Genomic DNA, 12,731 nt, shown 5'->3' on the forward strand with positions numbered 1-12,731 from the left:
CAAGGCTCCTCCAGAGTTTCCCGCCAGTCTGCCCCAGGAATGTAGCTGGCTTTATCTTCTTAAATGGTGAGAACCCTCATCTTAGCTCCAGGAAAGATCGCAACAACTAGGGAACTTCAGCCTCTTCTCAAGGCCCACAGAGCCTGCAGGACAGCTAACCTAAGGTTCTCTCGAAACCCATCTCTAACCTAAGGTTCCCTCCCAACCCACCCATCCAACGTCCTATCAAATGTTTCCTATCTTGTTATCTTCCCAAGTAGGGCTGCAAGGCCATGGTGTAGGAACTGTCTCCCTTCGAGCTGTGCAACAGAATCTTACGGAGAACCACCTGAGGAGCTGAAGAACTCAATGGAGGAGTCAAAACAGAAACCCCAGGCTAACCTCAGGTTGTGAGAGCAAAATGGATCAAAGGTAACTTTTATTTCTTGCCAGAACTGAACACAGCACCCTTTGTCAGTCTCTCTTGCCAACTACTGCAAGTACTTCCACAGATAGGCATTCTGAGACAGGTAAGGTCATTGTCCCCACAACACTCAGTGAATTCATAAAACCAGCAGCTCGGGTCCTTAGGGGGTCTTTGCAATCTTTTTCTCATTAGAGAGCTCCCTGAGCTGTAGGAAGGGCTGAGGCAAGACACCGGGGCCACTCCCATCCTCTGCTGTATCCTGCTTCCCTGTGGAGGATGCAGATCTTTTTCTAAACCAGTCTTACAATGTCTGCAGAAGCAGAGGCCCCACATTTAATGCCAAACATGCTCAAACCTCTCTGAGTTCCCCATCCATTAGGTGGGAATCCTAAAGCTCACCTTACAGGCTGCTGGGGCTCAACTGAAGCCCCAAGGTCAGTAGGAAACAGACTGAAAGGGACTTGCTCACATTTCTCCCTACCCCCACCTGTCCTTCCCCTTTCCCGAACTGCCAGACTTCTGAAGCCAACCTCTATTTGCAAAGCCGAATGAAGGCTTTATTCCTCGGAAGTAGAAGAACTTGTGTTTTCCACTCTTCTGTTACAAAAGGTTAACATTTTTTGAAACATGTGACCTCAAAAAGATTTCTTTCTGGAGGCCACCAGTCCTTGGCTTTGAGAAGTGATTCCTCATTAGAGTCAGTGATTCTAGTGGGGGCGCAGCGGGAAGACGGTGTCTTTACAACAAACCCAATTGATTATGCCCTCCAAGTCACAGAATGGCAATTTGTTAGATCCCAGGAGCAAACACCTGGCGATTGGTGGCCACAAGCAGGAAGAACACAATGCCTTGCTGGAATCAAAGTATGCAGCAACCAGGACTCTCCTGAGGACACCTGGGATGCCTTCAGTTGACCTGAGGCCCGACTATTTTCACAACTCTTAGCACGTGACAAGGCTCTTCTGTAACAAAGAGACCAATCTGGATCCCAGGAAGAAGGGAACCAATGAGGTTAGGAGGACTATGACCCCAGGCAATGCTAACAGTACTGCAGATCAAGGAATCCGTTCAAGATTGCATCTTTCAGCCCTTAATGCTCTGTTCTGAATGCGCTGGAAAGCTGGTACAAGTAGGGCTCCATGTGCCTCAGCACTCTCCCCCATTCAGCCTTGACTCACAAATCACACCCTTTGCCCTAAGCCTCTCCACCTGCCCTTCCCTCGACAGCTCCTCCACCACCGGGGATTCTGTGGGGTCTCCGCCCACGCTGCCCGCCTAGTTCCAGGTCTACGCCCCAATCCCCAGCCCTAAACCCACGACCCTCCAGGCTTTTCGGTGGAGCTCGGCTTTGTTTCTCCCTACTAACCCCTTCTTCCAGGCCTTTCCTAGACCTAAGATCCCGAAGCTTTCCCGCAAAGGTCGCCCGGAATCTTTCCCTTGCAGACAAAAATCCTGGAATTCACTAAGTTAACCTGTTCCTCTAAGCTACAGTTTCTCCTTTGGGACCTTAGGCCACGCCCCCTGTCTTGCCCCCAGACCCCAAGGCCCATCCACCCTTTCCACAAAGGTTCGCCCCGCCCCTCTGGACCTGGGCCACACCCCTGTCCCGCCCCCTCACGCTCCGCCCTCTTAGAGGCGCGGACCGCCGAGCCCCGCGCCTTTTGTGTGGAGCTTCTCTGCCGCGCGCGCCCATTCCCTCCGCGGCCGCGGACCGAGGGCCGTCGGCGCGCGCAGTCCCCTCAGCGGGCGGAGGAGCCCTCCGCCCCGCGTGCACCCCGCACCCCATCCTCCCGCCGCCGCCCCGAGTCTCAAGGCGGACGCGCGCGCTCGCTCCCGCCCGCGAGACCCCCGCCGCTCGCCCCCTCCCCGGCCCGTCGGCTGGCGGGCGGCGCGCACGCGTCGGCCCGCACGCGCGCCCGCCAAGATGGCAGGGGCCGGGGCCCAGCTGTCAGTCGCCGCCGCCGCCGCCGCTGCCCCTCGCAGCCTAGCGGCCCGGACGCCCGCCGGAAGATGACCCCCGCCGCCGCCTGCAGCCCAGCCAGACGCGGAGCCGCCGCGCCCGGGGCCGGCTGCCCCGCTAGCGCCCCGTCGCGCCGCGCCTTCATCCCCGGCCCCGTGCCCGCCCGGCAGCCACGATGAGGTGAGTAGGGGCCTCGAGCGCGGCGAGGCCTGGAGCGCCGGGCGTGGAGGGCGGGTGTCGGAGCATCGAGGGGGCACCGGAACCCTCAGCCGGCGGTCCAAGCACCAGAAGACAGTCAGGCCGCGGGGTCCGCGGGAGGCCGCGCCCGCCTTGTGGTGTCTGCCGGCTGTGCGCGCCTCAGCGGCGGTCCTGTTCACTTCGGCTTCTGTAGCTCATCTCCATCAGGGCGCTCTCATCATCACCTTTCTTTCTGACCTGTCCCCTTTCTCTTGCAAACCCGCACATTGTGTAACCCCCAAAAGGTACGGCTTTTGATGTGCCACTAAGCCGGAACCTTGTCAACACCCAGAAACTCCCGTGCTCTCTTCATCGCTGCTGCACCCAGCTTTCCTTTCCAGACTAACCTTAGCCTGCTTTCTGGGGTGGGGTGGGGGGCGGGGCGGGGCGCATGGCAGCGTATGCCGGTTTTTTTTTCTCTTTCTGTGCAATTTTATCTTCTAGATACATCTTTCTTAAAACACTGTAGTGTCCAATTGTAGATTCGTCTCACCTGTTTTGTGAACTGTATAAATTCAATAATGCACTATGTAATTTTTGTGTCTGTCTTCTTTCATCCAAGGTATTTCTGAAGTTCATCCATCAGGTTTCTATTATCTACTGTCCTGCGTAGTGTAGACAGTACACACTTTATCCATTCTGCTAATGTTAATAGACTTTTGGGTTGTTTGGGCTATTAACCGTTCGGCGAATATGCCAAAAGCATTCATTTCTAATGAACATATATTCTACCTACCCACAAGCAGGTTGTTGTTGGTTTTTGTTGTTTTTTTTTTATTTAAACATAAAATCATGTACATCTTTTGTTGTAGTGGATAGAACTAAAATTCCCAAAGTCATGTTACCAGTTTATACTAGCAAGCATTTAATAGCCCTTGTTTAAAATCCCTGACACCCCTTGGTATTGTCTGATGAAATTTTAGCCATTCTGGTGAGTGTGAAGTGACATTCCATCAGGGTTTTAATTTGCAGTTTCTGGTTGACTGAAGAGGCTGATTGTCCATCTGTGTGTGTTTGGCATTTTTTAAAAATTAAGTGTCTGTTTAAATATTGTCCAGTTTTAGCGTGAGGAGTTGTCTTCTTCCTAATTGGTAGAGTTACTATTCCTAAGTGAAGAAGATAGCTTGCTAACATTTTGCAGAAATTTTAATATTTTGCTTTTTATATAAAATGATATGGTCCACCTGGAACTGGTTTTTGTGTAATGTGAAAAAGGAACTGTTTTCACATTTACCTATCATGATTTATTCCTCATCGTTTACCAAGCTCACTGTTTCCCTCAGCTGCAATGCCATCTTTGTCATCTTTCAGACTTCCTTTTGGGGTCATATCTGTCTGAAGAACGTCTTTTAGTGTCTGTCTTTCTGCCTATCGCAATGTTGGGTGTATCAGACCAAGGCAAGGGTCTTGCACGCACCCACTGATTGCTATCCGAAGCTTTTGCTTGTTTGCTTTTTGTATCTTTTATGTATATGAGTGCATGTGTGCATATACATTCCGTAGGGGCGGGGGCACACCCAGGCTTGGGGTTAGCATTAGGAGTTATTCTCCAATTTCTTCATTGAGGCAGGGTCTCTCAGTTGAACCCACAGCTGGCCACTAACCATCTGTGGTCCTGTCTCCTAACAGAATTGTAGGGAGGCTGCCACACCCACCTACTTTGATATGGGTTATACGGATAGACCTTCAAGCTTGCATGGGAAGCAGTTTATCCTTGAAACCATCTCCTGTGTCTTTGTTTTTGTTGTTTTTGAGCAGGGTCTCAGGCTGACTTGGAACTTAACCATCTCCTATCTGCTGGGATTCTGAGTGTACACTGCCGGCCTGGTCCCTTTAGTATTTTTTAGTGTAGGTTCTGCTGGAGCAGATTGTTAGACTTTGTTTGAAAATGTTTATCCTTCACCTTCCTCTGGTTTATAAGCAGTTTTATTGAGATATAACTCATAGCACAAAGCATCCAGGGAAGCATGCAGTTCATGGTTTTTAGACTGTCCACAGAGCTCTGCAACCATTCCCATTAGAACCTTTTCCTCCACTTTAAACACTCCTTTCATTGGTTAGTTTCGGAATTCAGCACTCCCCTGCCTCCAGCTTTTCACGCTGTCTTGTAGTCTGACTTGACTGTTTCTGGTGAGGAGTCACTTGCTATGTTATGTAACGTGCTTCAGATGTCAGGAGAGTGGGGCTTGCTTTGTCTGCTTCTAGGTGTTTGGCTTTTTTTTTTTTTTTTTTTTTTTTTTTTTTGAGATACGAGGTCACTGTAACCCAGGCTGGTTTCTACTCCTTGGCTGTGCTCAGCCTCCTAAGAGCTGGGATGACAAGTTTGCTCAATATCAGTCTGTTATGTGTTTTTATCTTTATAGTTAGGTTCCTATGCCTTTTTCTTCCTCCTCCTCGTCCTCCTCCTTTCTCTTCCTCTTCCTACTTCTCCTCTTCTTCCTCCTCCTCCTCTTCCTCCTCTTTCCTCTCCCCCTCCTCCTCCTTCTCCTTTTCCTCCTCCTCCCCTTTCTCTTCTTCCTTTTCCTCCTCCTCTTCTTCCTCCTCTCCCTCTCTCCCTTCTCATTCTTTTCTAGTCTCTCCCTGTAGACTTGGCTGTCTTGGAACTCTCTCTGTAGACCAGGCTGGCCTCACACTCAGAGCTCTGCCTGTCTCTGCCTCCTGAGTGCTGATTGTATGGCTTCTTGAATCTATGGACTCATCTGTTCCGTTAGCTTTTCCTGCACCAGCTGCTAGGACTGCCTTTACCCATTTTCTCTTACATTTGCTCTAGGACTGAAGTCATTCATGTGGACCATTGTATAGATATCTATTTCACTTTCCTCCTTTACCCCCCCCCTTTTTTTTACCTCGCCATTCGTTTTGGATGTCTCTTCACCTGTCTCTCTTCTGCTTTATAGACACCACCATTGAAACTATGCACTGTGGTTTTAGCTCAGTCATTGCGTCAACCACAGTCTGCTGTCTTTTTTTTTTTTTTTTTTTTTTTTTTTTGGTTCTTTTTTTTTTTCGGAGCTGGGGACCGAACTCAGGGCCTTGCGCTTCCTAGGCAAGCGCTCTACCACTGAGCTAAATCCCCAACCGTCTGCTGTCTTTTTAAGTTTCCAATTATCTGCTCAGCTTCTCAGCCTTGTCTGTTTGCTACACAGTGTCCATACTCAGTCATTTCCAGGGCCTTTTCTGCTGATCTCATGCATATTGTTGCTCCTTATGTGCCTGTCTCCTCCTCCTTCTCTTTCTTCCTCCTCCTTCTAAAATATGTCCTGGCCACAAATTGTTTTTTAACGTAATTTGAGGCCGAAGATGATGGTCTTGTCCCCTAGAGGTAATTCACATTTGCTCCACTGTGGGGTCTCCTTGGTCCAGTTTCAGGGACCGAATGAAATGTTTCTGAGCTGAGTTTCATTCCATAGCAGGACCAGCCTGTTCTGTTCATCCTTCCACCCTCATGATTTCTCCTCACCAACACCTGCACTCCCCACCACCCCAGACTAAGTCTTAACATTCTTCTCAGAATCACCCCTGCTTTTAGGGAGCAGACTAGTTTGCTTTTCTGTTGCTGTGATAAACCATGCTGACCAAAAGCAGCCTGGAGCTTACTTGGCGTACAGGTTAAAGTCCATTGTCAGGGGAGCCAACAGGAACCTGTCTGCAACTGAAGCCGAGACCACCACTGCTCTGGCTTACCTCCAGTGGCTGCTCAGCTGCTTTCCAATACAGCCAGAGCCACCTGTCCAGAGGTGGCCCCACCCACAGTGGGCTGGGCCCTGCCACGTCAGTCATTAATTGAGACAGTGCACCCACAGATCTGCCTACAGGACAGCCTTACAGAGGCTGTCTCTCATCAGCGGGCCCCTCTTTCCAGGTGACTTCAGTTGTGTCAAACTGACAAACCAGCAGCGTACGTACCTTCTCAGTCTCTGACAGACTACTGCAGTGGCTCTAAGCAAGCATTTGTAATCTTTTGCCTGGTGTTTATAGCTGTTAACTATATTCTTCTGATTTACTTAGTCCACAGTTATCAGAAACAAAATTACTCGTTTTTTTTTTTTTTTTTTTGTTTTTTGTTTTGTATTTTCCTGGGACACTTCAAATCAAAATTCAGTTCCGGAGATTATGCTGCCGAGTGAGCGGTGGGAGCTGTGGAGGATAGTAACAGCCGACTGCTTGTCCCAGCTGCACCCAGTTGTCTAGTCGCCAGTGGTTTGTTAAATGTTCTTGTATCATTGGAAAAAACTAAACAAAACAAACTTGAACTCCTTAACATAAGATTGATCTTTAAAATGTCATTTCAGCTCTGGAGTGTAAATCAGGGATTTGGGGTGGGGGTGGGGGTGCTTCTTGATTCATGCTTGTTTATTTCTCCTGTGTGGTTTCTTTAGTTGTTTATTTGGTAAAAACTCATCTTTTCATAGGGTCTTCTTGAGAAGAATCTGCCATATTTGACCAGAAACAGTACAGTTCTCAGTAGAGTAGGGAGGCAGGTTATAGAAATATAAGTTCCTAAAATGTCTTCCAGGAGGAACTGCTCATTCTCTTATTTCTCCTCTTTGCCGTTCATTTGAAACATTGTTTTAAAATTGATTTAACTTGATTCATTGTTGAAAATACTGATAGCTGGACATCTGTAACATTTATATTTACTCCCGCCTGAAGTGTTTGGTTTTTGCAGATAGTACAGGGATCCTTTTGTCTGTGGCCAACTGTTGATTTGATTTGGTTATTTTTAAGTATAGGAAAATGAACTGTCCCTCCTCTACTTTTTCTTCCTAGTGATCAGCATACAGGAGCCAGGTGGGGGGCACCTGTGACTCCCAGGGTCTGGGGTGGGAGGTCATTTGAGCAGAGCAGTTTGAAGTCAGACTAGACAACATAGCCAGACCCGCATCAGAAATAAAACAATTTACAAGATAGAAAAAAGAAGGCTTTCCAGACCTCTGCAGTGTGGAGATTTCTCTCACTCTGCTAAGAATGGATACTTCCTGAGTGTCCTCTAGTTTTCATTCAGTTTTTTTTGTGTGTGTGTGTGGTTGGATTTGGCTTTCTGAGACAGAGTCTTGCTATGTGACCAAGGCTGACCTGGAACTCTGTGTATCTCAAGCTGTCTGCAAGCTTGCAGTCCTCTTGCCTCAACGTCCTTATAACTCGGTTCTGGTACTGGCTTTCTCAACTCCTGCAGGCCAAGAGCTAAGTCTTCAAGACTGTCCGACAACTAGTGTTCACTCCTGAGGGACTTAGAGGAATGTGTTCTTTATTAAAGCGTCTTTTAGTCACTTGTTTGTTGGCAATCTTGTCTTCTGTAAACATTTTCCCACTTTACCTTTTATCTTTAAAATATGTGTTATGTAGCCCTTTAATTTGTTATGATATTGAGTCATATCCTAGTGTTTTGTGCCATCGCTTTTACAGTTAGGATTTGTCTGGGGGTTTGCACTTTAATAGGCTGGAGTTTTTGTTCTCTTCGGAATCCCTGGTCAGATGCTTGGCTGCAGCAGTGATTTATGTGCTGGCCATATCAGCGATTGTGCAGTTTTCTGGGGAGATGTACATGTCTATACCTCCAAGGGAACCAATGACAGACTGAAGAGTGATTACACCCAATTCCAGCTAGGTGGTAGACCCAGTGAGCTTATCAGGGGTTATGAACAGAAGCATAAGTGACTTGGGCAACTGCATCCCTGGAGTTCTCCATATAACTCTAGGTAGCCCTACCCTAGGGCCTTCTCAGCCCCAGTGGACGTCTACTCCTTGTATAATCTGGGAAGTGCTTTGTTCAGTCTTTCCTGCCTTCTTAGAGACTTTGCTGAGTCTCAGGAATATCCTTCCAGGAGGGGATGTTTCAATTCAGAGGAAATGGCTACAGAGCGAGAGTGTGCTCTTTGGATTGGATGTCAATGTAAGCAAGCCATTGCCAAAACCCAAAGGTGCATGGCTGCGACTGTATTGTCTGAAGACGTGACTGTCCTGTAACCCTCAGAAAGCTCAGCCGCCTCTGCCAGGGCCAGCTTTGCATGTGTGAGGCAAACGGGCAGGTCTGTATGTGTTGGGAAGATCTCACGTGACCCAGCAGCACGCTGTGCCAGTGTGTGTCATAGACTGCTGAACACAGCAGAGCATAGCATAAGATTCACAGATGCAAACAGGTCTCGTCCATCCGTCACCATTGGCCTCTCACTAACACGGGCAGGCCAAGTACCGTTCTGAACTTACTGCCCAGGTTAAGGGTAGACAAGCATGTTCTAGTTGTTCTTGCCATACTGCTAAGACCAGTTGTAAAGAGCCTAGGCCAGTCTCAGGTGGGCCACGCTCACGCGCTCTCCCTTTCTCCCTCCCTCCCTCCCCTGTGTGCGTGTGCTGATGTCATTTTACCATGGACAGTGATTTTAATTTGAGCAGTAGCATTCTTCTATTAAATTAGTGTCACTCTGGGCATACAGTTCAGTGGTAGAGGACTTGCCCAGCTCATGATAGGCCTTGGATTCCACTCTCAGTGCTACAGCATCAATCAAAAGTTGAAAATCAATCAGTTATTAGGTCAGAGACTTACAAAGTATTGTCACTGAGTTCTGCTGGCTTGGTTTGATTTAATGTTCATTTTTATTTTGCTCATCTACTTTTATAGACATGAGGCGTAGGTTAACCAACACTGTTTCCTTTGGGATTTTCTTCTCTAAGGGGAATTTGCACACACAAGTCTGAGAAACTCAACAATAGTCCTGACACTTGGTGAAGAGGCTCTCAAGTTGTGGGTAGGTCTGAATGCTGCTCTCAGATCAGCAGTAACTTAGACAGAGCATCTACAGCCAACGACCTTGCAGCCCCTCTGAAACAGTCATAAGCAGAGGTCTCTCCTTCATAGTGTAAGAGAATCACCTCCGCAGAAGCCATTTTCTAGTGGAAATTTTTTTCTTACCTTTTGAAAAATATTTCTTCCTGGTTTAAATGTGTATGTTGAATGTGGAGAATCGGGGAGCAAGTACAAGGAAGACAACTAAAGTCAGCACTGAAACTGTGTTGTGGCCCACTCCCTTCCAACCAGCACTGGGGCTGAAGCAGGAGGACTGAGCTTGAGGTCCGTCTGTGCTGCATTTAAAGAGTTATTTAAAGTTAGCAGTGGATGTGTTCTCTCTCCCCATTTAGGCATAGCATTTGAATAAGCCTGGTGCCCCGGCACATTATTTGCCAGGCATCTTAACCTCTGACAAATGCTTTCCCTTCCCTTCAGTCTTCTGTGGGAACGTTTGCAGTAGCTGCAGTTTACACGGCACACCAGGACTTACCAGAGCACCTGTCTTCACAGCTTCAACATTGTAAGCAAACCTGAGGTGAATATCTGTGTGCACCTCAAGGTCAGTTAGCAACTGGATTGCAGGGGCCAAGGAGGATAAACATTTTAAGGGTTGTCTATATACAGGACAGCCAGAACGTTAAATCTAAGTGAGAGAAAAAGGTAAAACTGGGAAAGCAAGTTTAACCCCGAAGGTTTAAGTTAGAAGTTCTCTCTCAAAACAAAGAAAGGCAAAGGTAAGCTAGAAAGGGAGGTCAAAGAAGCATCTATTTGTAAGGTGACGATAGCAGTTAGTGCAGAGACCACAATGGGCCAAAGCCGAGACATAGTAATGGGACTGCTTGGCTCTAAATGGGACATCAATTGCATGCGCACATGCACATGCTCACACACACGTACATAGCACCTGCAGACATGTACACACTCACACACACTCTCACACAAACTCCCCACCTTCCAAGGCTCAGGGGACATCACAGAAAAAATGTAAGGGTCAGAGGTTGGAGAGATGTGCTTTGAAATGATGTCTTCTGGGCATGGCATGGCTGATGCACTCTCAAACTCAACACCTCCGATGTCCTGCATACGACCTGTAAAAATCTGGGGCCAACAACATTCCATCCTAGATTGGGGAAGGGCTTATAAGACCCACACTCCTCTCTGTGGGACAGCTATGGTGGCTAGGGAAGGGGCGTTTTTCTTCTTTGGTGTGCCACAGATATGTTGCCCACACTTTAGTAGATAGCCTCCTACCCTCGCTCCTGTAGGAAGCCGTTTTCAACTCTGGGTCACATACATACAAAGCACATGGGAACAAGGTGGGGGGTTACTGTGAAGAATGTTTTGGTGTTTGGTGGGAGAAGGAGGGAAGAATGGAGCTGGTAAGAGGGAGTGAAGAGGACCAAAGTTAGTCATATACATGTATGACATAGTCAGATGATACATGTATGACATAGTCAGATGATACATGTATGACATAGTCAGATGATACATGTGAGCTGGGTAAGAGGGAGTGAAGAGGACCAAAGTTAGTCATATACATGTATGACATAGTCAGATGATACATGTATGACATAGTCAGATGATACATGTATGACATAGTCAGATGATTACAGATGCTACATCACAAATGAGGGGAGTAAGGGAAGGAAGGAGTCTAGGTTTAGAATGGCATAGTTCCATCTGCCCACCAGAGGTGGGGAGCCCTGCTCCCGGTTCTTGTGTGGGTGTTAAATACGAAGTCCTGGTCTTTTGGGCTGTGTGAATGGAAACAAACTTTTGTTGGTATTTATAAATTTGAGTTTAGTTTGTCCCATGTACTTTAGGCAGCCCTTGATTACTCAGGCAGACTTGGATCGTCCCCAGGCTGCTGCCTAGTAGCTAACTCATATTGAACAAGTAATTTAAGTATATGGTCCTCCATTTGCAAATGAAATATAAATCTGACAGTCTCACTTCCTAGGGTTTTGTGATATCAGATGAGAACATACTAAAAGTTCTCATCTGTGATATATATCCTGCTTCTTTCTATTTGTGAGGACAATAATCCCTGGGAAATGGAGAATGATTCTGATTGCAGATATCTGTCCTTTTAACAGGTCACAATATAATGTCCTCCGTGTGTGATAATTGGGGGTAGAAACAGAAGTTGTTATTGGTTCCTCAATATTAGTTTACTTATTTAATTTCTGTCTGGGCAAACCCAGGTTTTACACATGTTAGATAAGCAGTCCGTCGCTAAGCTATGTCTCCTGCCCTTGTTGCATAGACTGGCCTGATATTCACGGTCCTCCTGCCTTAGCTTCTTGAATGCTGGGATTCAGGAAGGCATGTGCCACCATGCCTGACGGATACTTCAGTTCTAAAATTACGTCAGAGTCATGTTCTATAAACGTCACGAGGCAACTGTTGAAGGTAAACCAGGAGATCTTGTTGATGGGCAGAAAAGATAATGGTACCAAAAGTGCAAAACCACGCCCACCAAGAGGCCCAAGTCAATGTGCTCTTACCGAGAGACGCTTTTGTATAGCTCCACATGCACTTCCTTCGCATCTTCCAGAGACTGTAGACAGTTGAGCTTAGAAGGTTGGGATTAGGCAGCCTCTTCACACCTGCTGTCATTTGCCCTGTGCTAGGTCTTCCCTGGGCCTGCTCTTTAAAGGTTCTACCCCACCCCCTCTCCTGTAAACATTCTGTCTTGCCCGCCATGCTGTGACTTCTGTGGAGCTGTGCTCACTGTTCTCATAACCCTTAGGAAAAAAAAACCCTGGTAACTAAATCACACAGCTGGTAAAGTCTTGCCGTTGTCACTTTACTAATTGATTTCTTAGCCTTCGAATCTGGAGCCGGGGATTTAGCTCTGGGCATCTCTAGCTTTAGTCCCAGCACCGCCACCATTCCTGCCGCTTTCAAAAACAATGTAAAGCTTCTATTTCCTTCCGTATGAACGTGGCCCTTGCCCTGCAGCCTGGATGGAGGGCCTTCCCTGCTAGTTGCCTTTGGGCTGTCTGTGTTTTCTCTTAAATAAACGGTTTTTTTTTTGTTTGTTTTTTTTTTTTTCCTTCGGAGCTGGGGACCGAACCCAGGGCCTTGCGCTTGCTAGGCAAGCGCTCTACCACTGAGCTAAATCCCCAACCCCCTAAATAAACGTTTTAATACTTAAGTTTGTCCGGTAACATCCCAGGCTTTACAAAGGCAGACATTGCGCCTCCTCTGCTCTCTGTTGGTTCCATAGAACTATGGCCATGCCTGGTGGTTGGTAGATGCTCTGTAAGCGTCATCGGCACTAACGGACAGCTGAAGTGGACGGTTTACCCTGGCATCATTCGGCTTGGCTCGGCTTC

At 47.5% G+C, this 12,731-nt stretch overlaps 1 protein-coding gene across 1 annotated transcript in view; it reads left to right on the forward strand.

Annotated features, from left to right (window-relative positions):
- Positions 1 to 2,461: 2,461 nt before the first annotated feature.
- Evl (Enah/Vasp-like) overlaps positions 2,462 to 12,731 on the forward strand; it is a 120,726-nt gene continuing 110,456 nt past the window's right edge. The window contains exon 1 of the mRNA XM_032908406.1: positions 2,462 to 2,546. Coding sequence (XP_032764297.1) covers positions 2,542 to 2,546 — 5 coding nt within the window. The 5' untranslated portion in view covers positions 2,462 to 2,541. The remainder of the gene's footprint in view (positions 2,547 to 12,731) is intronic.

Source organism: Rattus rattus, chromosome 7 (assembly GCF_011064425.1).
Source record: "Rattus rattus isolate New Zealand chromosome 7, Rrattus_CSIRO_v1, whole genome shotgun sequence".
In the NCBI taxonomy this organism is placed as follows: Eukaryota; Metazoa; Chordata; class Mammalia; order Rodentia; family Muridae; genus Rattus; species Rattus rattus.